This window comes from Mizuhopecten yessoensis, unplaced genomic scaffold (assembly GCF_002113885.1).
Source record: "Mizuhopecten yessoensis strain PY_sf001 unplaced genomic scaffold, ASM211388v2 scaffold5929, whole genome shotgun sequence".
Classification (NCBI taxonomy): Eukaryota; Metazoa; Mollusca; class Bivalvia; order Pectinida; family Pectinidae; genus Mizuhopecten; species Mizuhopecten yessoensis.
Genome location: NW_018406294.1, coordinates 88,692 through 105,607, shown reverse-complemented (window position 1 = coordinate 105,607; position 16,916 = coordinate 88,692). Strand labels below are relative to the sequence as shown.

The 16,916-nt window shown below is 38.2% G+C and overlaps 1 protein-coding gene across 1 annotated transcript; it reads right to left on the bottom strand.

Annotated features, from left to right (window-relative positions):
• Positions 1–11,406: 11,406 nt before the first annotated feature.
• On the bottom strand, positions 11,407–16,228 carry LOC110451320. Its single transcript, XM_021499251.1, has 3 exons — positions 16,065–16,228; positions 15,245–15,439; positions 11,407–11,840 (listed from the first exon to the last, which is right to left on the bottom strand). Exons 1-3 carry the CDS (start codon positions 16,129–16,131, stop codon positions 11,698–11,700), a joined length of 405 nt encoding a protein of 134 aa, XP_021354926.1. The 5' UTR covers positions 16,132–16,228; the 3' UTR covers positions 11,407–11,697.
• Positions 16,229–16,916: the final 688 nt, after the last annotated feature.

The window sequence follows — 16,916 nt, the reverse complement described above, 5'->3', positions numbered from 1 at the left end:
ACCCTGAGTAACTGTACACGGTAAGTTCTCGGGTGGATAGGCAACACCACAACCTAGGATCTGTACGTATGAATTCCTAATGTTGAGGAAAAGCTTAAAGGTGATTTATAACATATATAACATTTGATCTAAATATTGGTCCGTATCGCGATATGTTGCAATATTAGATGAGACTCGTTTTCCCTACAGCCTCGTTGGTTGGATCATACTCACGAGGAGGTCGGTGATTTATGTTATTATATGACTGGTGCTAATTCCCAGCCCTGATTGGAGGATCGACGTCATATGACGAGTCTGTAAATATGTTACAGACCTCGTTCAATGAATAGAAAAGTGGTACAAACCTCGACCTATAAATAGGAAAGTGTAACAGACCTCTACTAAAATAGACCTGGGTTATTTCCCAGCCATCGATTAACAGCTAATTGCAATCAAATCATCTGTTACAGACCTTGTTCTATGAATAGAAAAGTGTTGCAGACCGCTACTAAAAATATGCCCAGTCAGTCTGTAACTCTGTTACCAATCACACTGCTGAATTCAACTACAAATGGACTGTCTCATCAAATTATGAACTTTGTGAGTATTGATGATGTCGATTGTGCAAATACTATTCATTTGAAATTAAATATCACATTAATTGAATCTGAAATTCATTTTTTTTGTGTATGTTATTTTGTATTTGAAGTCCTTCACTCTGTGATTCCAAAATAGTTAATGCCATCCATGTGTTTATGACATAAAAAAATAATAATCTCATTGTAAAATGTCATATAATAAAACAATTGTGAACTTCAGTTTCGGTCTATTCCTGATTTATGGACCTGGTCCTGAACAATATTCACAGAGGCCCAATTACGGACCTGGTCTGAACAATATTCTCCTCGGCCTTCGACCTCTGTGAATATTGTTCAGACCAGGTTCGTAAATCAGGGATAGACCTCACACGAAGTCCATAATTGTATGATATTAACTCGGTCCTACTATTTTGTTTTAGAAACAGCAGGTTAATCATCTCTTTATGACGTCTTTTCAACTGTAACGTCACCATGATTTCTGCTAGCCAGAATTTCCTCTGGCCCTGACACCAGACTTACACAGTTTGACATATACATGTCTAATGTGGGGCCAGAGCACACTGCTATATGAAAACGTGGAATTCTTCGACACCGTTTTGTGTCGGATAGTTTTGAGGTGCTGACCACAAAAATCGACTATGACACAACACCTATCTGACATATATCGATAAATGCATTATGTATTGATCCAAATCCCCTATTATCATCACCAACAGCTGCTAAATTTTGTCAGTAGAGTCCTCGGTTGTAACTGTCCAAAATTTCCCACTTGAGCGGACGCCATTTTTGTATGTCAGGGTAGCGACTAAATAACAAAAAGAGGCGGTCCTGAAATTTTCTAAACAAGAATGATATATTCCGTTCTCGGTCCGGATCAGTACGGCTTGTTGATTAGTCACTACCCTGACATACAAAAACGGCGTACGCTCAGGTGGGAAATTTTGAACGATTTTAAACCGAGAACTCTACTGACGGAATTTAGCAGCTGTTGGTGATAATAATAGGGGTATTTGAATCAATAAATAATGCATTTATCGATATATGTGAGGTATGTGTTGTGTCATAGCCGATTTTTGTTGTCAGCACCTCAAAACTGTTGGTGTCGGAGAATTCCACGTTTTCATATAGCATTGCGTTCTGGCCCCACACCAGACATCTAACTGTCAAAATGTTTAAGTCTGGTGTCAGGGCTAAAGGAAACTCGGGCTAGCTTTCTTCCAAATGCAGTATTTTCCTATTTTTCATATATTCTATATTTTTAATCATTTAAACATTGTTTGCCATCTAATTAAGGTTCTTATTTCGGTGAAGATGTCGTCATGTAAACCCGAGAAAGTGTTATTAACCGAGACTTCAGGTTCATATCACCACATATTCACCTCATCATAAGTCAATACTTGAGAAATATAAGTTTGATATAATGTCGGGTTCACGCTGCATTTCGGAAATATTTCACTGTTCGAACCATATTTAGCATTATGTTTTTACAGAACTTTTCACAAATACTTGTATAATCATATTAAAGGTAAAAAATTAGAATAGTAATTGACAGTTGTTCACTAATCACCGTTGCGAAACGTAAACATGATAAAATTGACATCTAATGGAACGACACTGTCACATAGTTAATGAGTTTTATTCGATTACGGGATTGTATTATATTCGATTACGGGATTGGATTATTTATATACAAGTTCGAGATTCGATTTACTATACGCAACTTATGTACATTTGTTTTCCTCTGTATTAATTCTATACGCCGATGTTAACTTACAATGCATGGGGACTTCTTTTTTTTTTTTTTTTTTACCCTAGCACAGCAATGGCGTAGTCCTGGTTCGCGTTACAAACAATTGTGATTAGATTTTTGAAGTATTTTAGAATGTGTTGAAGCTAGGTTCTATGTTTTTATCTGCGTGTTTTCGTGTAGTCATATTTTACTGATACCAGCGACAAAAACATGACGCTAACGTTAAAAAATAAATATCTGCAGGGAAATATCTTTCAACAATTCTGACTCTCAGAAAAACAATAGAGATTGCGATTTCCGCATTCCACTTTACTGGTAAAGCAGCAAGTCTCTAAATAAACACTAGCAGAACTAGTTGCGTTTATAGGGCTATAAACGCAACAGCATCAGTATCATTTTGACGCTTCTCCTGCCTCAAATAACACGAGAGCATCGTAAAAAGCAAACATTTGGAGGAAGTTAGGCTGTTCCAGAATATTGTTTGCACTGAGGACAAGCACTTCAATACCCAATTTTTATCACTGATAACTTCGAATAATTAGAATACGTTAATATTTAACATGAAACCCTCATACATTATGGACGTGGCTGTTTGCCTTTATAAGGGTTTGAACATTTAAAAAGGCGTAACATGCAACAGGAAATGACCGGTTTGTTGAAATGACATTTTCGATATGACATCATAAATGTGACATTGTAGATTATGAATTACCGATGGGTATAAGTCAGGGGCTGTAGCTTATACTTACTAAAGTACTTACACAAGTTTGATAAACATAAACACGGACGCATCCCATGAAGTATGTTTTTTGCGTGAATACGCGCTTGTTTGCGTAAATACGCGTTTGTTTGCGTGAATACGCGTTTGTTTGCGTTAATACGCGCTTGTTTGCGTGAATACGCGTTTGTTTGCGTTATAACGTTTTTGTTTTGTTTAATAACGTGTTTTTAACGTTCTTATTTATTGGACCAAATACATGTAGCTCACCCGAAAGTGTTCATGTTTGAAAAACAAACGTATGTTTTTCGTAGGTTTCGGACCAAATCGTACTCAAATAAATAGTCACACAAGTGTTAATGTTTGAAAAATAAACACGCGGATAGTCTTGTTTTAAAACATGTACATTTTAAATGTATAGTAATTAAATATAGCTGAACTTTTTATTACAAGTAAATATGGCAACGTTGGTTCTTCGCTTAAATACACATTGAATAATATGATCCGAACAGATTATCTTTATATAAACTGAATACCTACTTGATTAAAGCTAACGAAGGGTGGTGTGTACGTGCCTTAAGTGTACACACGACTAGTACTAGTGACGTCACAACTGCCAAGTAATCTGCGGGAGAGATTATCAGGCGGTAATCCCCACCGATATACACTACTGTATACACAGGCTATGTTCCTATGTACGGTTGTATGTATATATATTTGGGATTATCTACACTAAAGTATTGATTAATTGAAAAATCTCTAGAAATAGAGTTTTATCTTGTACCTGTCCCGGCATGGGGTATGTGTTACCCTTCAATATACAGTACCACAAGCAAATCTGGTGGCGTTGATTTGGACTGAGAAATCTATTTGTTTTTACACTATCTAATCAAGAAGAAGTCGATGCACATACCTTGTCCAAGCTGAAAACAGTTTTGTCTCGTATGATACAGCAGGTGGTACGGATGGTTACGTTTTACAAATCTCCAATAGATTTTTGTATTTCTTACCAAGCCCTCTACAGGGTTCTGGAGGGCAGGCCTGTCGATGCCACTGCACGTGCTACATATGTAGTAAGAGATGAGTTAATGTGCAATTCAGGAGTACTTCACAAACAGCGCCTTAAATACAGCAAGTGTTCCCTGTCGTATTACATCGTAGCAGCGTTTGGAAAAGGTGGTTTATTTAGACAAGTTCTTGTAAAATAGAGGATTTTTTTTTTATCCTGACGACGTCTAGTTAAGTCAAACGAGGAATGAAATATAAAGTTTGGTAGATCATTTACACTCTCAATCACAAGGGAATCGTAAACGTGGGTCTGGTGAAACTGTAAATATATATAACACAACAGAAGCTTATTAACACTTGAAATCAATTTGTCAATTTCTCAACCACGCTTGAATATATTTACTCAAGTAGAGTGAGGAATACATTTTATCTGGATCAATAATGGGTATTTACTGGTCAAATAAACTTCCACTTAAATACACGTTATTGTTTAATTATTTAAACAGACTTCGAAGAATAATATCAGATCATTTTGCTCAGAACACTGCAAAAGTGGTATTTCAAAACCACTTCACAAGATGATGTAATGTTTTTTTCTTTTACATTTTTAAAGATCATCGTAGTAAACAGATTAAGCGTTAGTCGAATTGGGGGAGGTACCGTAATACAGTATCTTTCGTAACAATACTGCAAATGCAGTTGAAGGTGCGTTTGATTCGCCTGAAATCAATCAATGCTGCATTCGACTGCTCATCAACCTGCTTGCGTTTGCTTTCTACCGACACTTATAGATACAATTCTGTGACCTAAATCACTGTTCTTGCATGTTGATGTTTCTCTCTTAAAAGCCTTTTTACTAGATAAAAGGCCATGTGTGTTCATATTTATGGCGAAATGCAAATTCTGTGATTAATAATGAATAACAGAAGCGTGACGTCACGAAAGTACAGGCGAGGTGAACGATCAACAACACGGTCGATAGTAGATGTACAGGTGGGTTAGACTAAACATCCGGGTCTCTTTAAACGGTCTTTTGATAACATGTAATACTGAAGATTAATAAGGTGACATTTAAAATCCTTACACTGCTCTTGTTCTCTTGTTGTGAAAATATCTCTTCCGGTTCCCCTCCAAAAATGAAAGCCTCAGAGGCGTTCAAACTGGGACAAGTTCGCTTTGGGTGATTGCATCCTTTTTGCTCAGCAATGTTAAACAGTTTCCATGTTTTGACCCAGGAAGCAAGTTTCTATAGGCCATGAAAGACCCAGGGGCTAATCTTAGTAGCTGGAGTGTATTTTTCTACATGTATCTACATGATGAGGTTTGGTTTATTTTTATTTTGTTTAAAGTCTTATCAACAGCTAAGGTCATTAAGGACGTGCCTCTATGTGTGTTTTGTAAGCATGCACGTGTGTATTGGTATGTCTCGGCCTGGGGGCCTTCCTCACATTGGCTAACGTTCAATTTCAAAGCCAGAAGTTATGTATTGTCAAGCTAGGCGCTAGGATATAAAAAAGTTAGAAGTAGAAAGAAAGTTAAAGATGCTAAATGTTGGTCGCTTACCCCCAATTATGTAGGGGATTCCACATTAGTCGCCTCTTACGATACATGCATCTTGATCCCCGACCTGCAGGGGTGTATAGGGTCAGGGATTCAATTGTTTCTACGTTAAGAACCAGGAAGTAAGTACCCAGGAGCAATTAAATATATGGTTATAGGATAGAGTTAACAACTGGTGCCATGTTATGATCCTGGAAATTAGTCCAGGGTGGAGCAGGAACTCAAGGTATCGTGAGTGTACTGGTCTCCTCATGATTAGCAATTGCAAGTTTGATTATACGGAGATTCTCTACTATTTCTCTTAAAACCAAGGACTAATTGCCAGGGATTAAGGCTAGATCCCAGGGTCGATTGTAATACCATTTTTGTAATGGTTTCTTTATGCACTGCTATTGTATAAATGGTTATACATTTTAGGATGGTGATTTCAACAGTTCCAGGTTATGCCTCAGACAGCAAGTCCCCAGAGATGGGCCTTGATCTCCTTATCAATACATGTAGCATGAGTGTATTGTCTCTTTATGCCTGTAGCAACTGGAATGATACAGGGAGTTAGTCCACAGGTTGGGCTCTGGAGTCTCGTGCCAATCCTGGTTGCGTGGATGTCTTCTGTGTGCTGGAGGCAGGGCATGTTGGTGTAATTACGTCCTTACGATAATGCTGATCTGGTGTTCTACCTCACTGATATACAATGCCGAAGGCACCAAGCACAATATTCCACCCGCTCACACTAAACTGACCACGGGATAACGAGTTGTTGCATTACCCAAGTCCTGAACGTTAAGCCACACGGACACGCTAATTTTTTTATAAAACCTGTAACGAGCAAACCATATTTATACAATTAAATCGGAGATACGGGTGCCCTATATTAATCACTATATTTTTCACTGATGAATATTTTGTAGTGACATGATTAAGCAAAGTTGATCAGAATTAAACAAGGTGTCAACTGACCAAAGGTCAAGGTCATCGTGTGAGAGGTCAAGGGTCACTGGGTCAAAGGTCTAGGTCATTTTTTGTAGCTTTTCACTAATGAGCATTTTACGACATTACGAAGCAAAATTGGTCGGAATTAAACAAAGAGTCAACTGACCAAAGGTCAAGATCACTGGGTCAAATGCCAAGGTCAAATTTTGTATCATTTCATTAATGAACATTTTGTTATGACACTACGAAGCAATGTTGGTCAGAATTAAATAGGGAGTCAACTGACTAAAGGTCAAGGTAATTGAGTATTTTTTTTTTTTTTTTTTTTTTTTTTTTTTTAATGGTGAATATTTCGTTATGACATTATGAAGCAAAGTCGGTCGAAATTTTAACACAGAGTCAACTGACTTAAGGTCAAGTTCACTGGGTCAATGTCAAGGTCAACTATTGTATCTGTTAAGTGATGAACATTTTTTTTTGTTATTATGAAGCAAAGTTGTTTAGATTTTAATATGGAGTCAACTGACAAAAGGTTCAGGTTTCGGGGTCCAAAGGTTCAAGGTCAAGTTTTGTATTTTTTACTTATGAACATTTTGTTATGATATTATGAAGCAAAGTTGGTCGGAATTAAAGAATAAGTCAACTGACCAAAGATCAGGGTCACTGGGTTAAAAGTCAATGTCATTTGGGTCTAAAAGGTCAAAGACAAAGTGGATCTCTGACTTTGACCATGGCTCTTGATGGGGGAGGTATTTAAGGTGAAATAAAACAAATCAAAGCTAACAAATGAGTATTGCACCGGTATTTACATTTCCGTAGCGCCGCAAATATGGAGGTGGAAGGAAACAAGACTCACATCATAGTACATGAAAAACGTATGTTTTGCTTCTTTGAGATTCCTTTTGAAGTCCAAATGTCAAACGTCAAGCTCAGCTATATGGGCAGATTGCTTCTTCATGATTAGTGTTCTAGTTTTATAATATATTTAAATATCTGATGTAAGATGTATAGGAGTCGAATCTCAACCTACTGCCACACCGGAAGCTCTAACGCCGTCATGGTTTAGGATCAAATGTCCTTTAGGTCACCTCTTGGTGTAATTTCATTCCTTTTGATTATATTTGAACAATCATTCTGGCAAAGACATTTTTGGAAATGTGAGTGTCGAGTGCCAGAGAGTGGTTACACCAAAGAGAACTGCTTATAGCAATGAAGCGTACATGGGAAAGGAAATAGTAAGGACGTCCTACAGCACTATCCGACAGTCGTGTTTTGTACATACCATAACATTAGTATCCTTTTGGATATAACTGTAGTACGGATTTTTTATGTTTGTATTGTTTTACGGCCCATCGAAAATTCGAGTCATTAAGGGCCAAACAAATGATGCAAAAATACAGACATTCACAAAAATGAATACATCAAACTAGAAATAAAAATGTCAAAATGTGTAAAAAACAAATGTCAATATTTTTATCAATAGCAAACGGATTGGTTTTAAAATATATCATATCTTGTTTAGAGATTAGTTGAATGTAAATGAGTACAAGACGAAGCTTACAGTACACTATTAGGAGTTAAACACTCAGAAACCTATTTTTGTTTTCTTCATTGTTATTGCATACATATATATATCTATTTAAGCTGCACAAGGCATGGTTTCTTTTTAGATATGAATTAAAAATGCTGTAGCCAGCCGAAAACACAGTTTCAAATGTATAGTTAAGGAAGTAGTACGGTCAGCTAAGCATAAGGGTATTGAGAAACACGTGTTTTAAATATCAACACGAACATGGTCATTCAGACCCCCCGCATAGGCAAGATAGTGCTGGACATATGCTGCAGAAACGACAAATTTTGCATCTTCATGCATTTTGTTTGTGGTAACAGGAAAATATCGAAAATGAAAACTTACTGATAGCAACTAGATTGATGTAAAAATGTGAATAGATCGTTTGACGAAGTTGTCTTGATCTGTTATGAGATATATCTTGGAAATAACGAATTTCTGGATAACTGGATTTATGTAATAAGGAAGTTTTGCAAATTATCCTTAAGAGTTTTTGAGATTTGCGGAAACAACAAATTTTGGATTTCTGACCAATCAAAAATGAAAACTCTTCAATATCAACAAGCATCACGAGACTACTTAAGTTTTCTAGCTTAGTTTGAACATATTTTATTGCCATAGTAAAACAGAATGATTAGGCATACGTTTCGTGAACATCATAAGCGCCCCTTACTTCTACTTTTAATGATGTGCATTCAAAGTTTTATAAAGTTATCTTAATCAGTTTTGGAGTTATAGCCCGGAAACGCTACCGAACAGACGCACGTTTGTTATGAAATGTAATTATTATCAAGCTTACTGATTATAGAAATCTGGATTAAGGCTATTTGAATGTAATCAAATGTGTACCAAATCCACTGGTGTCTGATAAAGGATAACCGAATTAGCGGAGGATGGGAAAAAGAATCTGTGCCATGAACCATATTTATTCGATGTGATCCACAAACTAAAAACACTAAACGACCAGCGATCTCAGTGTTATATCTACACATGTATAGCAATATCGTACAGAACATCATAACAGGTCACCGAGCCCGGAAAGACGGCCTATTTCTGGTGAGTAGGTAACAGTGGATGATCACACGTGTCCATTACCCTGGCCGCGTGCCTGGGAGCTGCCATGTTGACGTCCCCACAATGGAAGCTCTTTACGTCACACGTGGCCGAACGCTTCCCACGATAGAAGGTAGATATTACCAGTCTACTTCACAGGGACTAGATAATACGTCTTCTGTACATAACCAACGTGCCAGAACCCTGTGATTTTATTTTTCACGGCCAGACCAAATACATGTACATTGTAAAAGTACTGTATGTCAGCCAGACATGCGCAATCACGTATCAAAGAGCTTTCTGACATGTCGGTCGTCAAATGTATTGAATATTTCATAATGTACAATATTCATTTGGCCCTGATCGGTCGGTCACTCTATAAAGAGTTCGAACTATGAACGAGATTAAACATTTACTAACTCTGATCGGTCGCCAGGGTTTATTCGAACCATGAGCATGTTCGACAGTAACTTTTCTAGGTTGAACCTCTCCAGCGCTGTATGTGTTGTGTTTCCAACGGAGAAGATTCCCAATTAACTACATACAGCAAAGGTACACAAAGATAAGAAATACATCATTTTATAGGAATATTAATAGTAAAAACAAAATAAAATAAAGACAAAAACAGAACAAAAAATAAAAAATTGTCTCCCCTACCAGCATTCGAACGCTGGCATCACTTGGCGTCAGTGAGGTTATCCAATGTAATACCAGTCAAGATACCTGTTATGTTAATGCATTTATGCTCCAGAATTACTGGAATCATTTCAAAACTATCCAAAACACCAACATCCTAAAGATATCTTCGTTTGAAATGTCTCCGTGTCGGAATACAGTAGAAAAGTGGAGGAGGCGCTCTCCCCCTTAAGATTATTTAAGTCATCCACATATATTTTATATATCACTCGTCTGATTGGTTGTCAAGTCGATCGAAAGTTGAAATTTCTGCAGATGTCTATCCGCCCTGTTGCATCCTCAATATATCTGAGAGCTAATCCATGAACACATTTAGAACTTAAATTGACCGACACGAAACACAGATATTATCAATTAAGATTAAGGGCTTGTCACACACTACCAATGTACCTCGACGGGACTAAACCGGAACAAAAACTAAACAACGCAGAGCTCCGGCGAGAAAGCATTAGAATAAGTGACCGAAGTAATACCGATATAGAACCGGCGTTCCCGTTACCTTGGTGTTACCGATGTAGTACCGGCGTTCCCGTTACCTTGGTGTTACCGATGTAGTACCGGCGTTCCCGTTACCTTGGTGTTACCGATGTAGTACCGGCGTTCCCGTTACCTTGGTGTTACCGATGTAGTACCGGCGTTCCCGTTACCTTGGTGTTACCGATGTAGTACCGGCGTTCCCGTTACCTTGGTGTTACCGATGTAGTACCGGCGTTCCCGTTACCTTGGTGTTACCGATGTAGTACCGGCGTTCCCGTTACCTTGGTGTTACCGATGTAGTACCGGCGTTCCCGTTACCTTGGTGTTACCGATGTAGTACCGGCGTTCCCGTTACCTTGGTGTTACCGATGTAGTACCGGCGTTCCCGTTACCTTGGTGTTACCGATGTAGTACCGGCGTTCCCGTTACCTTGGTGTTACCGATGTAGTACCGGCGTTCCCGTTACCTTGGTGTTACCGATGTAGTACCGGCGTTCCCGTTACCTTGGTGTTACCGATGTAGTACCGGCGTTCCCGTTACCTTGGTGTTACCGATGTAGTACCGGCGTTCCCGTTACCTTGGTGTTACCGATGTAGTACCGGCGTTCCCGTTACCTTGGTGTTACCGATGTAGTACCGGCGTTCCCGTTACCTTGGTGTTACCGATGTAGTACCGGCGTTCCCGTTACCTTGGTGTTACCGATGTAGTACCGGCGTTCCCGTTGTGATACCGTTGTGATACCGAATACAACTTTTCTGTTACCTTAGTGTTAGCGATGCGTCGCCGATGTTATACCAATGCATCAATACTACTTCGGTGGTATTCGGTAGTACAACGATTTGTTTCAAAAATATCAGTTTGAAGAGCGAATCAGGCGCGGGTCGCTTATTTCCCGCATATTATAGAGGGCCGGAGTTCTGACGTTAATCGACGACAGACCGATATAAACAAAAGTCGATGAAACGTCAGAATAATTCGGACTACGGCGACCCAAATCGGCCAGGTGTGACAGGCCCTTTACATCTACACAGAAAAGGTTAAGAAAAAGCCTTTGTTAAATTTCCACAAAATACTTTAATTCCAAATATACTTGAATATATACATTGGATAATATTCCATACATTTTTAGTATGTCATCGTTTATCTGTCAGTGAAAACGATTTTTTAAAGCTAGAAGGCACAAGAAAGGCGTTTTAATTATTTGCTATTTAAATGCACGTTCTTTACAAAAATAAATGGAAATGATGAACATCTGAACAAAATCGAGTGAAGGTGAAAACGTAACGTCTGATAGACGATAGCGACAGGGAAACCAGAAAATCACCACGTTGTCTACAGATAAATGGAATCGTTCATACTAGTTACACAAGTTCTGCTCGTTGGTTGGTAACTTAGAACACGTGATCATGTTATTCTCGTGACAGGTGCAGTAGTTTACTCCATCCGTGTGTCTGAATTGCTGTTTAACTGTTTGCACCTTGCCACCATGGACGCACTGACCTGTCGAAATAGTTAAAAGAATATTCTTAAAAAAATATGCTATAAGTACTTACTCTAGTTGCTTGAGTTTAAACAAGCACTTTCTTAAGCACCATACCAGCGGAACCGATTTTCCTTGTAAGTACAATAAGCTGCATATTATAACATGCAGTGGGATGTTGCAGGCAATCTCTTTCCCTGAAATACAGGGGTTTACTGCAGACTTTCTCTATAAGCGTCCTCAGGATATATCAACATCCTCAAAAACTGCAGTTTACTTATGTACTTGTTATTACCTGGCCTTCCCCAATAGAGCGATTGTTAATTCTAAGGCCATCGTTGAGGTATAGTTATGGAAAACGATAGGAAACGTTTGCTAAAATATTTAAACTAAAATATCGCAATGGGTGCAGCAGAAATAAGTTTGTCTTCGCTCCTACATTTTCCAAAGTAGAGATATAAACGCAATTCTAAATTATGTCGGAGTTCCCACAGCAGCTACTTCAATCTGTAGTGGGTAACAGCAGGTGTATTCCTTTCTCAAACCTTTACCTACAGGGCATTATTTTTGTTGAGGCAATAATTCTTAGATGAGACGTGTCCCGTTGCCTGTACTGTTTTAACTTCATGGTCAAGAAGCGATCATTTATGAATAGTTTGTTTGGAGTTTAACGTCCACGCTATATGACGACGGTGCATGTAGGGTCTACTACGGTAAATACGGACACTCTTGACTTAACTCCTATAAACTCTCCTAATTAGCCTGCTTGACTGACTTGAATGCATGCTACTGAAACGCATGTTTACAAATCGTACTTTCTGTTAAGTCCCAGATGTTATCTCTAGGGGACAATAAAATTAAAAACGGCATTTTTCCGGACCTTTCGACGAAAATTGCCGCCTGCGAAGTTTTTAACTTAATAGTACTCCATTATATTGGAACAAATACAAGGTGTCTTGATTCAATGATACTGCTGTTGTTTCACAAAATTTGTATCAATTCAATTAATTAATTTTAATGCATTAATTATAGACAAAATATACAAATAAAGCGTCGTATGTGCATGAATCGAAAATTACAAAGGTAATGTAAATACGGACACCTATTTAATTAGATAAAGAATGAAAGCACATGCATTTAATGGTTATATAAATTATATTTTATGATGATATTGTTGAAATACCCCGAAATCTAGATATGCAAATCATAATTTTGAAAATATGGAGAAGGTGGTAGCGGCAGTGAGAGGAGGAATGTCAGTGAGGCAGGCGTCCCTTAAATTTAGTATTCCTTAGTCGACCCTTGGAGATTAAATATCAGGTGAAAAAGGATAAGCCAACTTTGTCGTTCAGAAAAAAAATATCTGGCTTCAAGAACACAACTCACTCTTTACATATATGGCATTCCATGAAACACGCTATCATTGAAAAAGCCGGAGAAACTGGGTACTGTAAGAGCCAGCATGATGAATCACGTGGTTAAGGACTTTAAGGCATGACGTTGCTGGTTAAGGAAAAGGAATCGTCAGTGACAGGACCAGCAACAAAACGTAAAACATTACAATAATGAGGTGCGTCAGCGCGGCAGGAAATCGAATGCCGCCAATGGTTATTGGCAGGGGTAAAACTTCAAAATCATCATTTGGGTATAACACAAAGGAGGCGCCAGTTGGAACTCTGTGGTCTTTCCATGACGAACAATGACATATGTGAACAATCGTCCGCAGAGGTATTCTTGGTTAACTGTGGAGAGGACATGCCCCCAAATAGTATTGTTGGACGGCCAAGGGTCACATAAAAAAATTGGCTTTATTGAAGTAGACAGAAGAGGATAATATATACATTTTGGCTCTACCCCCTCACACCACTCATTATCTTCAGCCACTAGACAAATCAGTATTTGGTCGATTAAATAAGTTTGGTTTGGTTTAGTATTGTTTAACGAGTCCTATAAACAGCTATGGTCATTTAAGGACGGCCTCCCCTGTGTGCAAGATGCATGCGTGTAGTGTATGCGTGGTTTCTTTTGGGAGGCTGCGATATGTTTGTGTTTGTCTCCTTGTGATAGCGCGGAACTGATGCCGACTTGATAGTGCTACCTCATTGTTACATACTGCCGAAGACACCCAGCAGGACACCCCACCCGGTCACATTATACTTACAACGGGCGAACCAGTCGTCACACTTCAAAATTGCTGAGCGTTAAGCAGGAGTTGGAACTACCATTATTACAGACTCTGGCATGTCTCGGCCAGGGGACAAAACCCAAAGCCTTTCTCACATGGACAAACGCTCAACTATTGGCCAAAGGTGAGGCAATGTTAAGGGTGACATTAGGAAGTAGAAAGTTGTTTAGAAAGCAGAGAAAAGATAAGATCCCACATTTAGTCGCCTCTTACGATTTTTTACGCTCTAGCTGTAGGGACTAGGTATATTAGGTGAGAACTATTGAATGTGAAATCGGTGCTATTTCCCCGAGGTTTGTTTAAGAATGTGCGAGTTATTTCCCCACCACTACGGCAAACTTCATTAATGAAGATTTCAGTATACTGTTTTTGTTTTGTTTTGCTATATTGGAAGCAACAGTGTATGGCCAATGTGTATTTCTAAATCTCTTCTGCAGAAAGTTCAAATAAAAAGAGTTCAAATTAATTTGTTAGGGAAAATTGTGATCAAGACAAGACATGAATAGCCCCAACACAAAACCAAAACAAAACATACATGTAAATGCCACAGATATTAGATCATCCTGAATATGTACACACATCTGGTAAAGCCGTCTGAAATCATTTGTTTTAAAATGCGTGTAAAGGACAAGATACGATCGTTTGCTACCCCATAAAATAGAAAATAGTTTGTTTAGCAGCTCAAAAACATAAAAATGACCTTCTCGTGTAATGAAGTGTTTTTTTTCATTAATCTCATTGATAACATAAATACAGATTAACAGATCAGAAGAACTATAAAGCTTTACAAGCATTATCAAAGAGAATAATCTTTTAAAAAATGGCAATTCGTTATTTTCTTCTTCAGCGTTTAGCACTAAGGGTAATTGCAACAACTGGTTAACCAGTTGTCAGTATAATGTGAGAGAGCGGAATGCTGTGCTCAGAACCTTCGGCATGGTATCAGTGACGTAGAACTGATATCATATCTGTGCTGTTGCAAGGAGGCATATACACAATCATATCCTCCCTTCGGCACAGGTACACGAAACCATAACGCCCCCGAATAAATAGTTTTATTGTGTTGAGAGAAAACTTTACAGTGAAATTAATCTAATGACGTGTCGCTATTTAATGTGTTCTGGAGGCGGTATCTTGGTGTATTTGAGGTTGGGATCGGGCAGATCTAATGCCGAATTTAGAGTGCTAACTCACTAAAATACCGTGCCGAAGAGAAAATAAGTAAAAGTTCACACTCACCTGGGCAAAATTGGCAGTTACTTTGGTTTATGATTGATGGTGGCTGGGGATTATCACAAGATAAGGTAGGACAAGATGTTTCCCGACAGAATCTTATCCTTTCACTTTGATAACAGAACCGGTCACCATTTTCTATTTCTGGCAGATTCTCATTTTGAAAGTAGAGAATGCACTTTCTAAATCGGACAACTGCCTCTGAAATTAACGAAAGTATACTGAGTCAAGAGAAAGGTAATATCGGATTTGAGTTTGTTCACAACAGCTACCTAGAACTGTAAGCTAACTAATACCCCCGCTCCGATATAAACAAGATTTGTAAGCTAAAGGCTTAATAGAGCAAAGCAATATGGTCTCCCACCAATAACAAGTATTTCGCACAAAGGGGCATCACTCCACCCAAAAGGGTCGATATCCCAAATAAAAATGCCGGTCAACAACTATTTAAGAAACCGATCATTCATGCAAAGTTTCAATGAAATCCACCTGTTAGTTAGGCAGAAGTTGTACGGACAAGTATTTCGCACAATGGGACATTACTCCATCAAAAAGGGTCGAAACTCAAATTTAAAATGCCGGTGCACAACTACATAAGATTCCGATCATTCATGCAAAGTTTCCAGTTAGTTAAGGAGGAGTTTTCTGGATTCCAGTTTACCCCACTAACGTCGTTGCGGGAGTATAATAAAACATTCATACGTTACCGCAAAAACGAGAAGGATCCGAAGTGTTGAAATGAGGCTGAAGGGGTGCAAATCCTCCAGTCTGCAGTCCACTTCATCATTTCGCGCCAATGAAATTATTAAAGCCACAATCAACTTACCTACTACGAAAGTTGTATAAGAAATGACGACGACACAAGCGAGAACTAAGCCGACGATCCGTAACATGGTTGTTGTCACACTGTGTAAATAACGTCGATGTATTGAGGCCTCTCTCACTACTGTAGACTTCACTTAAATCATTCTCCGCAACGTTTTAACAAGTTGCTACAATAATCTGACATTAAAACAACAGGAAACGGCTGCCACATCTAGCAGAGGAAATGTTACAGCTCAATAATACAGCTGATAGATTAAATGTTATCAATATGGTATAATTATAGAGTATATTTTAACGATTTGGCTTACCAAGGTTGCATTTTTAGCGACGCCATTTCAGATAATTGATGATAATGTTTGACTGGAATTCGCTGGTTGTATTTATGTATTGTTAATGGTCCATCAAGTCTAATGTCATACCGACCAAACGATAGAGAACGAGTAAATAGTTCTAGATAATAGGTTCACTTCAAGCTACTTGATATAATATTCCAATTAATAAATACTTCTCAGTTGAATTATCATATGTTTAACACTGGCTAGCGTCATGTCACTTTTCTTTTGATTACGAAAATATTTGTATGAATATCATTACATGCCAAATCTTTCTTTCAGCTGAGTTTGTATTTCTGTCTCGACTTTCTTGACTATATAGCAGATTATCTTTTTGCATCTGGATTCCCGATACATCTTTTTCATAAGTGGAAATTTAATGTGATATGGTACATTTTGTTATTTCTCAACTGTTATTATCTTTGTGGCATTTTTTATGTCTTGACATATATTTAACGGCCCATCAACACAGGAGAGATTATTAAGGGTTATTTAATAGTCGAAAAAACAAAAGACAAATG